Source organism: Pelodiscus sinensis, chromosome 5, assembly GCF_052426305.1.
Source record: "Pelodiscus sinensis isolate ZL-2025 chromosome 5, ASM5242630v1, whole genome shotgun sequence".
Lineage (NCBI taxonomy): Eukaryota > Metazoa > Chordata > Testudines > Trionychidae > Pelodiscus > Pelodiscus sinensis.
This window is the reverse complement of record NC_143056.1, coordinates 51,325,897-51,346,963: the sequence shown is the minus strand read 5'-3', so window position 1 is coordinate 51,346,963 and position 21,067 is coordinate 51,325,897. Positions and strand designations below refer to the sequence as shown.

General features: G+C 40.5%; 1 protein-coding gene across 1 annotated transcript in view; it reads left to right on the top strand.

Annotated features, from left to right (window-relative positions):
- The window catches only part of COCH (cochlin), a 47,146-nt gene that overhangs the window by 9,509 nt on the left and 16,570 nt on the right, over positions 1–21,067 (top strand). Inside the window, exons 3-5 of the mRNA XM_006116378.5 lie at positions 9,658–9,814; positions 17,326–17,459; positions 19,255–19,317. Coding sequence (XP_006116440.1) covers positions 9,658–9,814; positions 17,326–17,459; positions 19,255–19,317 — 354 coding nt within the window. The remainder of the gene's footprint in view (positions 1–9,657; positions 9,815–17,325; positions 17,460–19,254; positions 19,318–21,067) is intronic.

Genomic DNA, 21,067 nt, shown 5'->3' with positions numbered 1-21,067 from the left:
GCAGCACGGGTTCAAGTCAGAAGCTTGACGCGCACTGGCTTATTTATAGGAGAAAGAAAGAGAAAAGAAATAAAGAAACTTGGTTCAGTGTATATAGATATATATATTTTATAAGTGAATGAGGGCACCCCACTTGTTCCCAAAGTTTATAGCTAAATCACCTTACCAAAGATGATTTACAATAGAAATGAAGCAGTTTGACTTTAAGAAAACTATAATAAAGTAACTAACTTACAACAGAGAGACAATTAGAGTGTACACATAAAGAAAACACATTGCAGGTACAATTCTCACCCCTGCGTTCCAGACTTGGCGTGGCCAGCGTCTTTCTCTCAATCCCTCGGGAAGAAGTAGGGCGAGGTTGGGCGTCCCACGGACCTCGGGAGACAATCAATACCTGCCAGCAGGTGTAGGTGATTGGAGCTCAAATTGGGTGGGCAACTCAACCCTCTTTATACCCCTTGGGTCACATGGGCTTCTTCCTGGTCTCAAGTGGCCAATCAGGAAAAATGGCTTTGAATGCCAAGTTTCCCACGAAGGGTGCAAAGCATAATTCACACCTGGGAAGATGCAGACAATGGGCACCTCTGGTATGTGATGGGCGAAGATTCCTCTCCCGAGACAGTGCAGGCGTGTCAATTACTGGTACTAGCCATCACGGCGACGGGAGGCCTCCCAGTCGTCAGCTAGCCCATTTACTGTCTGGTTTCTGTTTATGGTAGAGTCAGGGACAGGCACCACACCTGCGTTCCCAGGGCATCAAAGGCTGACTGCCTTTCTCTTGCTCTCTGGGGGGGGGGGGGGGGGAGAAACAAGATGGGGCTCGTGGAAAAACAAGATGGGGTTTTTGTGTCTGGCTACAGTGTCTTGCTCACAACACAACTGTTAATGCATCCCAGAATCATGTTTGCTTTTTTTGCAACAGCATCACACTGCTGACTCATATTCAGCTTGTGGTCCACTATAACCCTAGATCCCTTTCCGCCATACTCCTTCCTAGACAGTCACTTCCCATTCTGTATGTGTGAAACAGATTATTCCTTCCTAAGTGGAGCACTTCGCATTTGTCTTTATTAAACTTCATCCTGTTTACCTCAGACCATTTCTCCAATTTGTCCAGATCATTTTGAATTATGACCCTATCCTCCAGATTAGTCGCAACACCTCCCAGCTTGGTATCATCTGAAAACTTAATAAGCATACTTTCTATGCCAATATCTAAATCGTTGTAAAGATATTGAACAGAGCCGGTCCCAAAACAGACCCTTGTGGAACCCCACTTGTTATACCTTTCCAGTAGGATTGTGAACCATTAATAACTACTCTCTGGGTATGGATATCCAGCCAGTTATGCACCCACCTTATAGTAGCCCCATCTAAGTTGTATTTGCCTAGTTTATTGATAAGAATATCATGAGAGACCGTATCAAACGCCTTACTAAAGTCTAGGTATACCACATCCATCACTTCTCCCTTATCCACAAGACTCGTTATCCTATCAAAGAAAGCTATCAGATTGGTTTGACATGATTTGTTCTTTACAAATCCATGCTGGCTGTTCCCTATTACCTTGCCACCTTCCAATGATTTCCTTAATTACTTGCTCCATTATCTTCCCTGGCACAGAAGTTAAACTAACTGGTCTGTAGTTTCCTGGGTTGTTCTTATTTCCCTTTTTATAAATGGGCACTATATTTGCCCTTTTCCAGTCTTCTGGAATCTCTCCTGTCTCCCATGATTTTCCAAAGATGATAGCTAGAGTCTCTCTCAGCTCCTTGAGTATTCTAGGATGCATTTCATCAGGCCCTGGTGACTTGCAGGCATCTAACTTTTCTAGGTGATTTTTAACTTGTTCTTTTTTTATTTTATCTTCTAAACCTATCCCCTTCCCACTAGCATTCACTATGTTAGGCATTCTTTCAGACTTCTCGATGAAGACCGAAACAAAGAAGTCATTAAGCATCTCTGCCATTTCCAAATTTCCTGTTACTGTTTCTCCCTCCTCACTGACTAGTGAGCCTACCCTGTCCTTGGTCTTCCTCTTGCTTCTAATGTATTTATAAAAAGTCTTCTTGTTTCCCTTTATTCCTGTAGCTAGTTTGAGCTCATTTTGTGCTTTTGCCTTTCTAATCTTGCCCCTGCATTCCTGTGTTGTTTGCCTATATTCATCCTTTGTAATTTGTCCTACTTTCCATTTTTTATATGAATCCCTTTTTATTTTTAGATCATGCAAGATCTCGTGGTTAAGCCAAGGCGGTCTTTTGCCATATTGTCTATCTTTCTGACACAGCAGAATAGCTTGCTTTTGGGCCCTTAATAATGTCCCTTTGAAAAACTGCTAACTCTCCTCATCTGTTTTTCCCCTCAGTCTTGATTCCCATGGGACCTTATCTATCAGCTCTCTGAGCTTACCAAAATCTGCCTTCCTGAAATCCATTGGCTCTATTTTGCTGTTCTCCCTTCTATCCTTCCTTAGAATTGTGAACTCTATGATTTCATGATCACTGTCACCCAAGCTGCTTTCCACTTTCAAATTCTCAACCAGTTCCTCCTTATTTGTTAGAATCAAATCTAGAACAGCTTCCCCCCGGTAGCTTGTTAAACCTTCTGAAATAAAAAGTTGTCTCCAATGCAGTCCAAGAACTTATTGGACAGTCTGTGCCCTGCTGTGTTATTTTCCCAAAATATATCTGGATAGTTGAAGTCCCCCATCACCACCGAATCTCGGACTTTGGATGATATTGTTAGTTGTTTAAAAAAAGCCTCATCCACTTTTTCCACCTGGGTAGGTGGCCCATAGTAGACTCCTTGCATGACATCACCCTTGTTTTTAATCCCTTTTAGCCTAACCCAGAGACTCTCAACACTTCCATCTCCACCTCACTCTAAGGCCGTGTCCAGACTCAGGGGTTTTTTCGGGAAAAGTAGCCTTTTCCCGAAAAAACTTCCCCTGCGTCCAGACTCAAGCCGCGTTCTTTCGAAATTATTTCGAAAGAACGCGGCTTTTCTTTCGATGGCGGTAAACCTCGTTTCACGAGGAAGAACGCCTTCCTTCGAAAGTTCCTCTTTCGAAAGAAGGCGTTCTTCAATGTAAAGAGGCCGTCTTCGAAAGAGAGCATCCAGACTCACTGGGTGCTCTCTTTCGAAAAAGCGGATTTCTCTTTCGAAAGATCCGCCTGCAGTCTAGACGCGATCTTTTGAAAGAGGCTCTTTCGAAAGATGCTTTCGAAAGAGCCTCTTTCGAAAGAAGCCTGCAGTCTACACATAGCCCAAGTGTGTTCATTTTTAACATATAAGGCAACACCTCCTCCCTTTTTTCCCTATCCTTCCTGAGCAAGCTGTACCCTTCTGTACAAACATTCCAATCGTGTGTATTATCCCACCAAGTTTCTGTGATGCCAACAATGTCATAATTGTACTTATTTATTAGCACTTCCAGTTCTTCCTGCTTATTACCCACACTTCTCGCATTTGTATATAGGCACCTAAGATACTGATTTGACCTTGTCTCCCAGTTTTTCCCTGATCCTCCTTTCTCTCTGCCATTATAGCCCACACTCCCTCCTATTTCCAACCATCTCCCAGGGCTCCATGTTCTCCACTTACCTGTGGGCTTTGCTCACCTGTCCCTGTCGAACCTAATTTAAAGCCCTCTTCACTAGGTTAGCCAGTCCGTGTCCAAATAGGGTCTTCTCCCTCCTCGAAAGGTGAATGCCATCTCTGCCTAGCAGTCCTTCCTGAAATAGCATCCCGTGGTCGAGGAAGCCAAAGTCCTCCTGGCGACAGCTTCTTCACAGCCAGGCATTCACCTCCAGGATGCATCTGTCTCTGCCCGGGCCCCTACCTTCAACAGGAAGGATCGAAGAGAATACCACCTGTGCTCCAAACTCCTTCACCCATACTCCCAGAGCCCTGTAGTCACTCTTGATCTGCTCAGTGTCACACCTCACAGTATCACGTGTGCCCACATGGATGAGTAGCATGGGGTAGTAGTCAGAGCCGGAGAATCCTTGACAATGCCTCCGTAACATCTCGGATCCGGGCCCCCAGCAGACAGCATACCTCCTGAGATGAAATGTCAGGGCAACAGATGGGTGCCTCCGTCCCCCTCAGAAGAGAGTCTCCAACCACCACTACCCTACGTTTCCTATTCGCAGTGGTGGCATCAGACTTCCCAGCTTTGGGGGTATGAGGCTTCTCCTCCTGTGTTGTAGGGGATGATTCCTTATCTCCTGTATAAAGAAGAGCATAACGGTTTCCTAGTACCACGGCGGGAGGGTTCGGAGCAGGGGTGGAGCAGTGCCTGCTGCCAGAAGTAACCAGCTGCCAGTGTCCACCCTGAGCCGTCTCCTCCTCCACCAGTCCTGTGTAATGGAACAGCTACCTCAGCTGTTTCCTCAAGAACACAGTCCAGGAATTGCTCGTGGATTCGGGTGCTCCTCAACCTAGCCACCTCCTCCTGTAGCTCTCCCACCTGCTGCATGAGAGATTCCACTAGCAGGCACCTATCACATTGGATGACCTCCCCAGCCTGGATATCCAGTAAGCAGGCACCTCTCTCATTGGATGATCTCCTCAGCCTGGATATCATTAAATCAGAAATAAATGTATTGTGTTTCCACAAGCTTTTCTGAGGTGTTACGTTTCTGTGAAGTATAGAGTGTATTTGCAAGCCATGACTGAGTGGGAGTGTGGTCATTTCCTGGAAATTTTTAAGGCCCAATCCCGCATTCACTGTGCACTCCCATCACCACTGGAAGCCTGTGGGAGTTCAAAGGAGGCAGGAAAGGGCTCATAATGGTAAATAGCAAGATAGGTTTTTGTCTTGCAACATGATTAGATTTAGGTTCTAGATTTTCAAATTCCTGTATCAACATATTTTCACGAAAGTAAGGGAAAGTTCTATTAAATTAATTTAGAAATAGAATGAGGATAAAGTGAAAAATACTTAGGGCATGTAACTTATAGGAAACAACTATTTTCATTAGCCTTTTTCTACCACATCTGTCATTTGTAATTAAGCTAGGCACAGGTAAGTCAAACCACTGCATATTTAAAAGAACCTCTCCTTGTTTCAAGCGTTTTAATACATTGAACAGGCTTTATCCTCAGTGTTGAATTCAGACATGTAATTAACAAAGTAAAATATCTGGCATCAGGCCAAAATGATTATTAATTTATAAATTATTACTAATTATGCATATACAGTACCAAATTGCTGTCTTGGAGAAGAACACTACAATACAAACATAACAGTAACGTTAACTATAACAAGGGGAGACTGGTGGAGATCTACAAATGAACATTTACAGTTATAATAGAAGAACATTTGCTAGGTCATACAAATCTAGCTCCCATCTCTGTGACTGCAGAGTTCTTCCTATTAGCAGAACTGATGTAGTTTTGCTGAACTAGGAAAAGGAATGCTGGGGGAGAGTCTGTGTAAGAAATGCATACATATCAATGGCAGGCACGAAGCAGAGACTAGACAATATGGTACAGTCAGATGTAGGTTGCTCTCATGTAATGACATACAGTGGCAACTTTACGTGAGATCATTGGGGAAGGGAAACTGTCAGAACTCTAATGAGAATACTGAGGATTTTTATATCATCTTATGGGTTCAGTGTTCCTTGCAAACTCTAACTACTGAATCCCTTCCAACACTGCTTTGAGGCTGGTAAGTATTCGTCCTTGTTTTATAAGACATAGAAATTGAGAATGAAAAAAAAATGGCTGAATTTCAAAGGTACTTGATTTCAGTGGGAGCTAGGGATGTAAATAATAATCCCATGATCTATTAGCCAGGATCCTGGTTGCCATCCTGTGTTCCAGGGGTTCTGCATTCTGGGGTCCCAGTTTGAACCCCATATGCCAGAGGCCTCTGCTGCCAGCCCTATCCCTCGTCCTGGCTGCCAGCCCCATGTGCCAGGGGCTTGCACCTGGCCTCAGCTGGGGAGTGGGTTTGAACAGAGATAAAGGGGCTCAGCCTCCTCACTTTTAAAAATGTTCCTGTGCCACTAAATATGCATGACACAAAAGTCCTTGGTTTGAAGAACTTATAATCCAAATAGGACAAGATGCACCATGGAGGCACAGAAAGATGTTAACTTAAAAAAACAGGTTTTTTGTTTTGATATTTATGAAAGTGTATTTTTAAAAGATTTTTACAAAGCTTAGAAATCCTCATTTTACTCCTCCCTACCCTCCCTATTTTAAGTCTCTCCTATTATGGGTTTAATTTTCAAAATATCAGATGCCAACGCTCAGCTGCAAAACCACATGCACAAATATATGCCTATCTGATAGACACAGCTACTGTGATTAAATGTGCAATGTGATATTTTACCCAGGAATATCCAGAAAGTTCTCAACTCCTGCATTTCTGTTCCTAGCACTTTTCTGCTAATTTGAAAAAAAGGTCCTTGCTGTCAAGTGCATTGATAAAAATCTAGAATAAAAAAATATGAAATAGAACATGAGATAAAAACAATTAACTTTCTGCTTGGTCTCTCTGCCATGCAGTATTGTTCAATAGGCTAATGAAAAACATTGTGAGCCCAAGATAAAGCACTGTTACTAATAGTATCACACGTGACCTTTGCTGCAAGTTGAAGAGATATGGGCAGGGCTGTCCCAGAGAAGGAGAAGAGAGAGTTTGCCCCAAAATCTCCAGTTTGAGAGGGCCTTCAAAGTGAGTGACGCTGCAACTGGTGCATTGAAAACTGGTCCAGCAGTCCTTCTGTCAGGAAGCCAGATCAAGATGCCCAGAGTGGGGAGCCCAGTTCAACCCCTCAGGACACAAATCAATCTGCTGCTACAGGATGCGTGTAATGCAGATTTCACTCTCCAAGCCCCCCACTCCTCATCCAAGCCTAATCTCAAGGTAAGGGGCCTTAGTTAGGCCTGATCTACACTAGAACTTTATTTCGAAATAACTGCCTGAAGGTCACACTATTAAGCCTGTTATTTCAAAATAATGGGCCACAGAATGTGAAATCTGTTCTCCTGCTTTTCATCAGGAGTAACACTAATTCTGAAATAGTTATTTTGAAATAATAGCAGTGTGGCTGCTCAGGTGCCACTATTTCGAAATAATTACTCCCCGATGCTTCCTGGGACTCTAAATCCGAGGTAGTTTGTCCACATTACTGGAGGCTTCCCTGCAGAATGGACATGCTAGTTGAAATTTGTTAAATTGGAAGTGATTAAGTCAAATTTAGTAATTTCTAAATACTTTCCCAGTATAGACATGGCCTTACAGCGTTAGTCTAAGACCCACCCTAACCTTCCGTAGTTTGGGTATTGTGAAGTTAGCGAAGAACTATTTTGTATGCTATAGGAAGTTACTGGGGAAGTTCAGTGGCCTACAGGAAGTCAGACTAGATTATCACCATGGTCCCTACTGGCTTTGAAATCTATAACTCTGTTTGGATCATGCTTGTAGAATCTCTCCATTTTAGGCTGAATAGTTGATAATATAGTAGTTAACAGAGAAGGGGGAAAATCCATTGCAAAGATTTCAGGGGTAAGATATGCTATTAGAAATTCAAAATTAGTATCCAATAGGGTTGGATTTGTGAGGCAGAAGTGATGCATGTTGCTCTTGAAAAAAAGCCACATTGGCCACACCCGTTGTATATACTACATTGACCTGGGATAGAACAATTAAAGATGTTGCACTTTTAGTACCAAGATCTCAAAAGAACTAGGCTTGATCCTCATGCACATTTGTGTTCCATAACCATATTTGCAAATGGCAAGTCATTAAAATCACTGCATGACTAATTGCTAAATTCCCACATACAGTCACAGTAATTGCTCACACAGTGTAGGTGCGTCTATTTTGACTTCGAGATTTTCAGTTTTAAAAACACGCTCCTTTATGTAATCATTATGATACTTTAGCATTACCATCATACCACATATTGAAAGCCGTTCACATTTTAGAACTATTGTGTCATTCTCTAAAGATAAATTATAACATAGGTTCATATTTGAAAAATGTCTTCATCAGTTCAAGAATTTACAAAGTAATATTTTTGCTTTTTAATGAAATTTTTTTTTGCAGAGATTGATGGAGATAAAATAGAAGTGCTAATACTATATACTGTCTAAAACAGACCTCTACATCCAGTTAAATCATTTGACCACCCATTTCATTACATAGAAATATCTTGTAAAATAACTTTCTTTTTCCTTTTTATACTTACATAATTGAAAGCTCTCTGGAAAATAGCTTTACATACTTGTGATGTACATAGCTGTATTTGGGAATCTCTGAGAGGTGGCATATATTTAGTGTAAGACTAGTATCTTGTAAACATCCCTGAAGAATGTGGCATGAAATTGTCGGACATGAAATAAATTTTCTGGAGAATGGGTTGTTTAACTTTAAACTAATCAAATAACTAAATAAGCAATTACTACTGCAGCAATAATCTTATGCAGGGAACAGTTTATAGAACGGAAATAGTATACTGAATGTTATGATTGCCTTTAAAATTTATTATTTAAACATTTAAATAGATTGCCTTATTTATAACATAAATCATGAAGATTGGCATTTACATTTTAACTGTTATACAAAATGTACTGTCTGTGTTTCTAAAACAGAGAATAATATGTCTGAACTAACAATATAAAAAGCAGAAATAAGAAACAGAGACTTCCAAGGGGAGTTACACAGCTGACTCACTAAGGTACTTTTCAGAATCCCAGCCAAAAACGAACATGAAGTTTTCAATTTGCTGAATTACATTTTACCCATGTCTAATGACGACATGATTGATTTGTTTTCACTGTGTCCTTTGTTATTTTGGGATGACTTTTGTTTTAATCAATTGACTAAGAGCAGTTTCAGTTAGTTGCACTAAGCTTTTTATACTGTCCATGAAGACAAGCTCTGTGAAGCTCAAAAGCTCAAACCTCCCACCAATAGAAATTAGTTTATTAAAAAGTATTACCTCATTCACCTTGTCTCGCTGATACTCTCCATGGCAATGGTCTACATGCCTTAAACAAAGGCAGTATTGCAATAATAGAATTAATTCACTCTTGTTGGTACAGACAGATGACTAGCTAATCTCACTGCACTTGCCTCAATTTTTCTGGTAGTCTCAATGGGAGTGAAGTGAAGTTGGTACCACTGTCACTTTCCCTTATGAATTCCATCCTGGAGGGAAACTTCATCTTCCACCTAAGAATCTCTTGGCAGAGGTTGTCCAGGAACTGGTCTCAATCAACACATCCCTGATCCCATTCCTTTAGTGGACAGTTCTGTCTATATTTGGAGGTTTACTGACACTGAGCAGCCTTCTTCCTGCCCATATGCCCTAGAGAAAGCTGCTGCTTCTTTGTACTGCTGTTGCCTTTCTCCTCCAGTGTCATCTATATTGTCCTCTGTTGAATGCAGTTAATTGTTTTCAATCATTTCATGTTGGTTCTTGCTTTTCCAACATGACTGTGAAACAAGAGTATGTCTTCTTCCTTGTCATTTCTCATGATATATGCTGTGATCAAATCCTTCAAGCCAGACTGCAGCACAAGACAAAGGGGTGTAGCTTAATTTCAAATGAAAATGTGTGCTTTAAACTGAGATAAGGTAGGTCGATTGAAAATTAGCCTGAGAGCTGAAATTTTTCTTTTCCTCTTTAGCCCCCACTACCATCACATGCCTTACAAGGGGAGTTGATCTCAGAAAGGAGAGAGCAGATGTCCTCTGTCCAGCTGACTGTCCACTGTGGCAGTTCTATGTCTTTGGGAATGCAGTTTATGCCTCCCTTTCTAGCATCTGTGGAGCTGCCATTCACAGGTAAGATAGAAGACCACTAATGAAGATGACAAGGGAACATTTTAGAAATGAACAGTATTTTTCAGTTGTTACAATTGGCTGCCATCCAAATTATAGATATTCCTGGCAATTCTCCAAAACAAATAAACAAAAGAATGTCATTAAAAGACATCAGGCTGAATACAGCTCAGAGTAAGTAGATGTAACTTCCATGAACTCTCTGGGACAGATTCAGCAGTGTCAATAATGAGGGAAAGGTGCTCTTAAAACTGGTATAAATGGGAAAGTAGCATAACTTGACAAAGGCTGGCAACCAGGGTGTAATGAGTATAATTTATATATACGGGAAGTGGAAGTGAAAAGAGAATATAGCCTGAAAAGTAACTAGTGGGAAGATGTAAAATAAAAAAGCAGGCTTCCTCTCTCCTGCTTTCTTATACCACATCATTTCCAATACTGCTAAAGTCAATTTCAGCCCGGTGTAAGCTGGCACAAAAATGATCAGGGTGAATTTTATTGCATGCAGCATGCAAAATCAGAGTTAATCAATCAATATTGACATTATTTTACCACTTACATGTTTTCATGACTGCAATTTACACTTGATGTGCACCACCCCACTTATGTCACCGTAAAATTTTGCCTCTGAGTCAGTGTATTTGGATAGCAAGAAAGTGATTTTGAATATATTTTTTATTGTCACTATAGGCCAGCTGGTATTTAGTGTGGGTTAGAAATGTTTAGGTATTTGATTTTTTTTTTAATATTTTGTTTTCTTTTAAGAGTAATTAATTATGGAAGTTAGGCAATGTGGCATGTTATGACCTTAAAACAAAATTACTCAAATTATGGTGTCATTTCTGTGCACTGTGTAGTCATCAGAGTTAAAACTTGGGTGATCATTGATGTTATAAAGCTTTTAAGGAAGGATTTGTCCCAGTACAAGTGATTAACAATGTTTGTAGCACAGAATTCAGTCAAAGATTCTGCAGTTGCATAAAAAGTACTTATTTTGTTAAGTTTATAGACAAACCAGCTCCTACTCACTTCAGAAGAACAAAAATTATTTGAATAGTAAAACTCATTACTTGTAGTCTAAAGGCCCAATCCTGCCTAGACTTTCCACTGTACATTGAAGTGTGAGAAGTTTTACTGACATCAGTGGGAGCACTCAAAGAAGTAACTAACTACACTCAGTAGTAAAGGTTAGCTGGAACAAAATTCCTCATTTCCCAAGGTGAAATTCTTATTTTTCTGATAATGCCAAATTATTGTGGTTATCCATATATCAATATGTTATTACTTGGAGTTATTAATGCTAATTAGAAATGCATTGGGTCTTAACTGTAATCATATACTAACAAAGTGCCCAAGTTAAACAAAGTAACCGTGAAGTTCTTTTGCCTCTTTCCAGTAATATGATTCTTAAGACCAGAGGCAAAGTTCCCTCTAAGCTATGTGGCAAGGCCCGCCCAGTCAAGCAGCTCTGTGCACAGAGCTGTGAGCCTTTAGGGGGCAGGACTGCTTAAACAGCTGTTGGGCCATGTTGCAGTGCAGCTTAGAGGGAACCTTGACCAGCAGTTCTTACAACCCAGAAATATTGTATGGGCATAGGACTTTTTTCACATCCTAATATACTTTGTTTTTTTCTGTATACTCTCCTTCTTCCATAAGATTAACTTATGAACATGTGGAGCTTTGTCCCTCTCTAGTAGCTACTCTGTAGAATAATTTAACATGTTACTTTTCCAGCTAAGCAATAAAGACTTTAGCTCAGTAGAAAACTTGATAGAAGTTTGAGGCTGTCTCTGGTGCATCATATTGGAGCAGGAATAGACACAACCAGACTTGTTTATTCTTTATTTTGCTGCACAGTTCCCTTCTTTAATGCTGCATATCTCAATCTATAAATTCCATGTACGTAAAACTTTAAAAAAAACCTCCTCGCTCCATCTCACATTCTGTACTAATGGCACTGTCATAGATTCAGGAGAATAATACAGCTTCAACCTTTGCATTAAAAAACAAATCAACATAATTCTTTTTTTTTTTTAAATAAATTATTTCTTCTCTGGTATTTGTGCTTATTTGCTTAGGGTGACTACCACTCTACCTAGTAAAGCGTGACCATGGGCGGTTGTGTAGAGGAAATTCAGACTCGCACAACACTCTCAACCAAAGTCAGGCAAAGGGCAATATGCTGCCCTCCACCCATGCACTGAACTCTTCTTGAGATCCCAGCTTGTAGAGGCATTTACTTGCAGTACAATAGCATTGTGTATGCTTTTTGGAAGCTACCCAAACAATTAGTATTTTAGTGAGTATAAATACAATACAGAATTTTAAACAGAAAAACGTAAAGCACAAGAATGTACTGTAAAGATTTACTTCAATGGACTACTTGCTAGAGTAATACTATTTGACATGTATAATGGTTGTAGACTATAGCACCAAATAATTCCTTATACAGTTTGAACCTCACTGGTCCGGCACTCTCTGGTACAACATCTGTGGTCCGGCATGATTTTAGTTAGATGGATGTGCACTTATCATAAGTGTTGCCAAGTTTTCTGCAGTCCCATAAAGTTTATTTACAACCACCAGTCTTAGCTCTCAGTGGTCTGTGCTGTTATTTAGCTCTATTTTATCTCTAATTGTCTTCTAAGAGCCCAGTAAGCAGTGGAAGTGCTGGTAATGCTGCTAAGCATAAGCATGTTTTCTATGCTTTATCTACTTATTTTCTTGTGCTAATGCAGTAAAATTGTATAGCAACACTAAGGCGATGTCTACACTGTTGGCTTTTGCTAGCAGAGAGTATGCTAATGAAGTGCTCATTAGCAACTTCACATGCTTCATTTGCATAATCTCTGCCCGAGACTAGAAGAGTTTTTTGCGCAAAAAGCAAGCAGTGTAGACAGGGCCATTTTGTGCAAAAAAAAAAAAAAAACCCAAACCCTTTTGTGCAAGATCTGTAGATCTCCTTTTTTGAGGCATAAGGATCTTGCACAAAAGCGGGGGTTTTTTGAGCAAAACGGATCCATCTACACTGCTAGTTTTTGCGCAAAAACTTCTTGCACAAAAGCCTCCAGCAGAGATTATGCAAGTGAGGTGCGAGAAGTTACTAATGAGTGCTTCATTAGCACACACTTTGCCGGCAAAAGCCAGCAGTGTAGACATCGCCTAACACTTTGTTATGAAGGGAGCTGATAAGCCTTGGGTAGGCATAGACTTATATAGAGTGTATTAGTATAGACATACATTACTAAGCATCATGGCAAACATTGTTCTATGTATTCACCTTGGTGAAGTAAAAATAAAGAGACCCACTTACTACAATATTCTCTGATTTGGCACCTGTCAGGTCCTGACTAGGAAGGTTCAACTTGTACAGTCACTGATATGAGTGTGTGTGTCCATTTTGGTTATTAACACTTTCTTTCTTTTTAATATCCCTAATTCCTGTTGAGATACAGAACATCTGCTTTTCGTCAACATTTTTCTGATTAGACAGTAAAAGATATACCTCTGTCATAGGGAGTGAAGGGGAACGTACTGAAGGTGATTATGCCTAGGCATGAGGAATTGAGTTAAAGCTACACTTGAAATATTAATTCGATTAAAAATCTGAAGGCAAAATTGTGGGCCATATCCTCAGCTGGGGTAATAGTGACCTAGATGCCAAATTACATCATCTGTGGACCTAATATGTTAATTTTTAGAGGATATATGCTAAACCCTTGATAACTTTTGAAGCCTAGTCAGAGGTGGGACATGCTTCAAGTCTGACACTGGACTCCCATGTGTCCAGTGTCACACGAAATGTCACGCTTTGACCAAGTTAGCTGTATGAAGCTTTGGGAAGCGGCTAATCCCAAGAGGTATGTGAATTTTCTGAGTTGTTGTGGGGGTCACTTGGAGAAAACTGGCAGAGGGTTTGGCCAGTGGAATGCATTTTTGGGTAGTGAGGTCTGCTGGGAAACTTTGGGCCACTGCCTGCTCCTGCTGGGTCTAGTTCCTAAGTCACAGCAGAAACAACTGGATTGCAGTGGAAGCAGAAAACAGAACCTCTGGAGCAGCGCCAAGCTGGCTAGATGGAGACTACAGGCAGGCCAGCAGCAGGAAGCTGCAGTTGGGAAGGATTGCTGCTTCTTGTGGTCTCAGGAGAGAAAAGAGATGGAAGGAGTTGCATTAGCAGCTGGAAATCAGGGAAAGAAAGATGGAAGCCAAGTTAATTCAGCTGCCATGGCTTATGGTTCTGATTAAATCCTTAGATTCCATCAGACATGCCACCTGTAATTAACTACTGAAAACATATTTCACAGTGTAGTCATAAACATCAAGTGAAGAACAAAATTATTAGCATTGAAATGTTGAGAGGTTTGTTTTAAGATTGTTGTACTGAGTCAAATGAGTACACACTTTTGTTGAGGGTGTAGCTTCAGCTCTTGGCTCCTTGATGTTTGTGTCTTTCCATTGGAACACTGACTCTGTAGTTAAAAGTAGTATCAATTTCCTTTCATTTTGACATGTTTTTTTTCCTGTCCTTGCATGAGAACATCATCTCCATCCACTTGCATGGACTGCGATTTGGCATAATGTTGTCCTTCCGTAGACAATTGCATTGATCTGAACATTATGTTAGTTTGACAAAGCTAAGCCCAGTCAAGAGAACAGGCACTTGACATCATCTCAAATAAATTTTTTTAAAATAAGTAGCTTGTGCATGACTGAAGAGAGCTTTGTGGAACTGCTCAGCCCCGCTTCACATGAAAAACCTGGCAGGACTGTCATAAATTCCAAAGTGATTGAATGTTTATCCAAAAGAAAACAATTTTTATGAGGCAAAAACCTGTGATTTCCCTTTTCTTTGAATTGTAGACACTCTTGTAGTTTGTTACTGGTTGCTCCAGCAGGTGTTGATAGTTTTATTTGGGTTGAAAATGTTTTTTCTTCAACATATATAGAAAGGTCACCTCTACTATCTGCTATGTCTAGACTACAGGGTTTTTTAAGAAAAAAGTGGCCTTTTTTCGAAAAAAACTACATCTGTGTCTATACTGCCATCATGTTCTTTCGAAATTAAATTGAAAGAACGTGGTTTTTTTGACAGCGGTAAACCTGCTTTTACGAGGAAGAATGCCTTTTTTCAAAAGAGCTCTTTTGAAAAAAGACATTCTTGAACGCAAACAGGGCTTTTTTGAAAGAGAGCGTCCAGATTGCCTGGGTGCTCTTTCGAAAAAATGGCTTGCTTTTTCAAAAGACTTGGGGCTATCTAGATGATCTCTTTTGAAAGAGGCTTGTAGTCTAGACGTACCCTGGAAGAATAGCTTAGTGGTCTCAGAAGTCAGTTTGATATGCTAACACCTTCTGGAAAGAGACAGGCAAAAATTTTACAAGGTCAAACAGGCCCTTTCTCACCTTCTAAAATACAATATATTTTCCTATATATTTTTGTTAGTCTCTAAGGGGCCACAGAACTACTTATTTTTAAAGTCAGAGAGACTTAATACGGCTACCCCTCTGAGACTTACTAGCTGCGCAACTGGTCAAGAGAAAGGGATGAACACTTCTATAAGTTGTTTCTATCAGGCACTAGTGGGATAACAGCACTAGTGGTGACCATTAGTTAGCCAATAGAATGAAAGATGTCCCTAGAAAATGTATAAAGTTCCAGTATAACCAAAACATCTCATTGGCACACAAGGCATTGACATCAGAGTTAAGTACAGTGGTTGTGTGAAAATAAAAATTAGATTTTGATAGCAAGAATTGTATTTTTTCATTTAGGAGAGAAAGTACAAGCCTTTCTGCACTGCTTAGCTCCCACATGGGCCTTCTGTACAAGACGAATTTAATCTTTAAAGGAAATCTTGAGCTATCATGCAAATTAACTTTCCAAATTCATTAACCAAGTAATAAAAACAGTGACCAGATCAGCAAATATCAAGTGTGCATATATAGAATCATAGAATCCTAGGGCTAAAAGAGACCTCAGGAGGTCGAGTCCAGCCCCTTGCCCAAAGCAGGACCAACCCCAACTAAATCATCCCAGCCAGGGCTTTGTCAAGCCGAGAGTTAAAAACCTCTAGGGATGAAGATTTCACCACCTCCCTAGGTAACCCATTCCAGTACTTCACCACCCTCCTGGTGAAATAGTTTTTCCTAAAATCCAACCTAGACCTCCCCCACTGTAACTTGAGACCATTGCACCTTGTTCTGCCATCCGTCACTACTGAGAACAGCCTCTCTCGATCCTTTTTGGAACCTCCCTTCAGGAAATTGAAGGCTGATAGCAAATCTTCCCTCACTCTTCTCAATTTTCTTTTGTCAGTGAAAATTCCTTCCCCACTAATTGTGTGCCCAAGTAGATTACCTCTTTTTTGAAACAACTTACATTTCTTTGGCTTCAGTTTCACATTGACTGATTTCAGCATCTCACAGACCTATTGTAAATGGGTTGGTTCCTGTTCAAAGGTTTTTAGCATGCACCAAGGTATCATATAAGTGTAACAGACAGGCTGAGTGGGACACATGCCACTTACTACCCTCTCCATTAACATTTCAAATGTGGGTGCACTACACAAGCCAAAATCCTTAAATTGCTGTGAGCCTTGTCCTCCTGCGAAAGCAATTTTTTCGTGTCTTTTGAATCCATTTTCATTAGGCAATACCCACTTTTAAGATCTGGTTTAAAAAAAACAGGCTGAACCTGCTGTAGCATCCATGGTACTATCTATTTGGGTTTTGTTTAATTTTCTGTAGTCCACCTAGAATCTAATACCGCCTTCCTTTTTCTTAACCAGAATTATTGATGAATACATAGTCAATATCTCAATAATGTCTTCTGATACATCCCTTCAATGCCTCTTCCTTTTTTTCCTACTGGTAACTAGTGAGGTTGACTGTTGAATTGGTTGATTTCTCCTAGTATTACGCTAGTGCTAGACCAGTACAGTACAACCTATACCTTTGTTGGATCGGGAGAACTCCTCATGATTCCTTACCAGAAGTCTCTTAAACTGTTCCAGGTTTCCCAATTTAAGCATACAATACTACAGCATACAGGATCAGTAGAAGTTCTGGGAACTCACATTCCCCTTGTAATTTTCTTTTATATCTCTTTTGATGAGATCTGCTGGTTCTTCTTTGAACTGTGTCCCCGGAGGTGCTCCATTTCAGATGTGCATGCACCCCCAGGCATCTTCAATCTGAAGTTTTAGATAGTAGTGCCAGTCATCCTATGCATGTGCTCTACTCTGCCTCATACTCTGCCCCCTGGCTACATAGAGCTGTGTGCATGGACCAGCCTCAGTTCCTTTTCAACCACCTTGGCCTGAGATGGAGTCTCAGCAGTTTAGGGTTTTTTTTTTTTTAATAGTTTTACTTAGCTTAGTTAGGTATAATAGTGGTAGTTGGTAATAATAAAATAATTTTTAAAATTAAGAACCTTGTCCTTTCAGGGTTTTTATTTACTGCCTCTTTAAAAATGTATTTAATTTGCCTTCTGGTAAGACCATTCTCTTTTACCCCAGAGGAGTGATCACCAATGCAGGAGGAACTGTAAGGGTCCAGACTCTGCCAGGACAAGAGAACTACTCTGCTGTATATGCCAATGGGATCCAATCTCAGGTGCTCACTAGATGGGCTTCATCTTTCTCAGTAGCTGGTAAGTGGATCAAATTATTATTATTTAGTAATGTATATTTGCAATGTTAACCAAAATTTGTCCAAGCCTTTCAATAGCCTGTCACGATAGAGCGTGCTGTAGAAACAAAGACTTTCTCCTTTTCTCATTGTTTTAGTCTCAATTTCCATTCCATTAGAACTATTCAATCAATGATTGCTGCTGATTCTGATACATAAAGTAGATTGGAGTTACTCAGATCGAGATCTTCAACCATACATAGGCACCTTACTCCCAACCAGGCCCATTGATGGGTGAAAGGAGGGAAGGGGCAGTTGCTCTGGGGCCCAACAATTCAAAAGGGCCCAGGGCTCCCAGTCATCACCACTGCTAGTGCACTGGTGGCTGGAACTGCAGGTCCTTTAAATCACTGCCAGAGCACTGTACGGCACACTTCTTGCAGCGCTAAGGACTGCCTGGGGAGAATAGGGGGCATAGCATGGTATGCTTTGGGCAACTCTGAGAACGGTCTGTCTCCAGCCCAGCCTCTTCTGCCTAAGGCTCCACCCCTTCCAGGAGCATGGAACCATCCCCCCCACACCTTGCCCAGGGGCCTGGCAAAACTGTCAGCTCCCATGCTCCCAAGTGAATTCAACTCCCATTGAGGTGTTAGGCAACAATACCCACTGAACAACCTGTTACTGTGCTGAGTGTACCAAATGCTACAGCATAGGGAAATGGTACTAAAAGCAACCTTGCCAAAGACCTCTAGGAAAATTTCTAGCCTCATTTTTTGAGAAACTGGATGAAGACAGGGGCTCATGTAATCTGAAAGACCATATAGTATCCCCCCCCCCATTTAGGGGCCTGTGCTCAACTCCAGTAGGAGTTCAGTTCCTCACAAGATCAGGACTTTAGGATTCCACATTTAGGTGGAATGTGCTTAAGTGTCTCCTTTGAACCTCTACAATGCAGGTTCACATATCTTTAAAGAGAATTTTGCTTGTACAATCAGTTAACCCAGGATCACCAGTCAAGTTTTTTCCTCCTTAACTTCCCATTATGCAGACGATAAAACCTGGCTTTCTGTAAAAACTTGTTCCTTGTCAGAATTTCTGTATGTACAGTAAACTACCTATAAGGAGAGTCTCAGCTATCTGTATCATGAGAGCCCTGCACCAATATAAAATTTTGTATCCACATCTGTGTCTGTATCCACAAAATTGAGCTGCAGATAGCTGCATCTATATCTGCGGATTTGCAGTAGTCTATATTGTGCCTGGTTGCTTTCATTCTCTAAAAAGTATTGGAATGAGGTATTTTTAAAAGGATTTTTGGCAAGCAGAGTCACATGTATCACTCAGTCACATGGAATATATATGAGGATATCCCTTAGCAAAACATTGGCCATCCATTGCTACTTCGGTTTCAGAAGTAATGTTGACAGAAGAAAGCTTTTGTAGTCTTTGGACTATTATTTCACAGAAGAGTTTAAAAAAAATTCTGGAGAGTTTCCAAACTGTTTATATAAATTCTATCAGCCAAGTCTATGAGATACTAGTAATCCCCATAAAGTGGTCACTACAAATTAAGGCCTTGATCCTGAGTAGCACGGAGTGACGTCAAATCCAGATGGGTTCAGTGGAAGTCATAGATGTCTGAGTCTATTACAAATTATAAAGCATGCCTGCCTTATAAACTAGATGCACTGTAATTATGGACTATACATTTTTCAAATTTGAAGGCATAAGGCCAAATACTCAATTACTTTTTAAACACTCTAATGTAATGTGACTGCAGTGCGATCCAATGAATTCAGCTTTTCAATATTATACAGGGACCAAGAGTGGAGCACTTGAAGCAGTTGGACGACCACCATCAACATCACGTCCCTCCACAGGTTTGAAACATTTCTTTCTAATAGATGTTCTTCCCAAAGGAAGCTTTCCAGACTATATGAGAAATGTACACTCATGGGTGAAAGGCTACCTGAAAGGCAGGACTCAGAAAATCAACTCATCTTTTAAATAAGTTACACGTGCCGCTAGTTTTTACTCAAATATATATTTAAACAGGCAATATCATGTAGCATTTGTAATCTATGGGGTTGATTCCTATCTTGGTTATGCTGGTGGTAAATGGACAGAAACTTGGGTGAACACCATGGAGTCATACAAACAACTCAAGAATGAACCCTGTTGTTTGTGTGCTTAGAGGCCTTTTCATTTCCATTAAGTAGTGAGCTGAAAATGAGGAGAATGCATTTATTTTCAAAGAGAGAATGTAAGAGATACTTGTCTTTCTTATTCAGTATATCTGTGAAGTTTAGCTCCTTAGGGCATGACCACGAGTGTACCGTAAAGGACAGACTGGAGACTGCTTGTCATTAGCTGTAGATGTAGTGAATCTTGATCAGATCAGATCTAGAAACACTGAAAAGGAAACAAACCAGTACCATGTCATCATTGTTACATACTGTATTCAAAGTCAATACAATACACAACTGCTCAGATAAAAGTACACAAGTCTGTAGAAATGTTTTTCATTCTCCCAGGTTTGTCTCTTAGGAAAAACCATTGAGGCTCACTACCTAAGGTTTAAGGCTACCATAGCTTTACCAATTAAGAGTCTGCATGTTTATGAAAAACAGAGATGAATAAAAATAAATTAAATGTCTTCTTTTTCCCCAGCAAATTTTACACTTAGCCTTATGTTTGCAGTTCAATTACTGCACTTTAAGAAACAGCAGAAGCCGTGATTTTGGTCAAAGTCAGGAACGTAAAAAAAAATAAAAAATTCTGGCACAATATTGGCATTGGAGTTAGTATGTTGGCAGTGGTCACCATGTGAAGTCTTGTGTGAAGGTGCTCTTGGATAATGGATGGTGTCATTCCTTGTCAGGATTTTCATTGGTCATCAAAGAATCCTTGTTGTGAAGATGTCTAGCCCCCTAACCCATCATGCTCCTCTGGCAATTATTAGAAGCACACATGAAAGGGGTTCATGCAAATCAATTTACAGATCAAAACAAAGTGCACTCTTTACCAAGCTGAGCTTCTAACTATCATGAATTCCTCCTGGCTCCTACAGTAGCTCCTTTCTTTTCACATCTTTCTTCATGGAAGCAAAAGCATCAATTTTTTGTTGTGCTACTTCTTGTTATCATAACTTGATCTTATATTCAAAGAGCGGCAAAGAGAAAGGACCTGGCTTTAAATTTTTTTCCCTCTGTCATTGTGAGTCACATGTCAATGACATAGTGACAGTCTGTAGCTGGTTCTGAACTTCCATACAGGAGGATAAGAAAATATAAGGTACTTCTTACTCCAATGCGATAGCTATCCATGGTGGCGGTGGCAGCGCAAAGGAGAGGCCAGCCATTTCAGGGGCATTATGTAACACCCTCACCACACCAGTAGGCAAGAAGAGATGGGGGAATGGATAGAGCCTTGACTCATGCTTCCCCTCTTCTGAGACATACTAACTAGTGTCATTGCACCAGCATGCTGGGGGAAGGGTGATGCATCTGATGCAAGATATAGCTTCCTTGCAGGCAGGGAAAACTAAGAAGCACACAACTCTGAATTTGAGTCCTGTTTTGCTCTTGGGGCAGTACATGTACATACTGTCCTATATGGGGCAATTGCAAA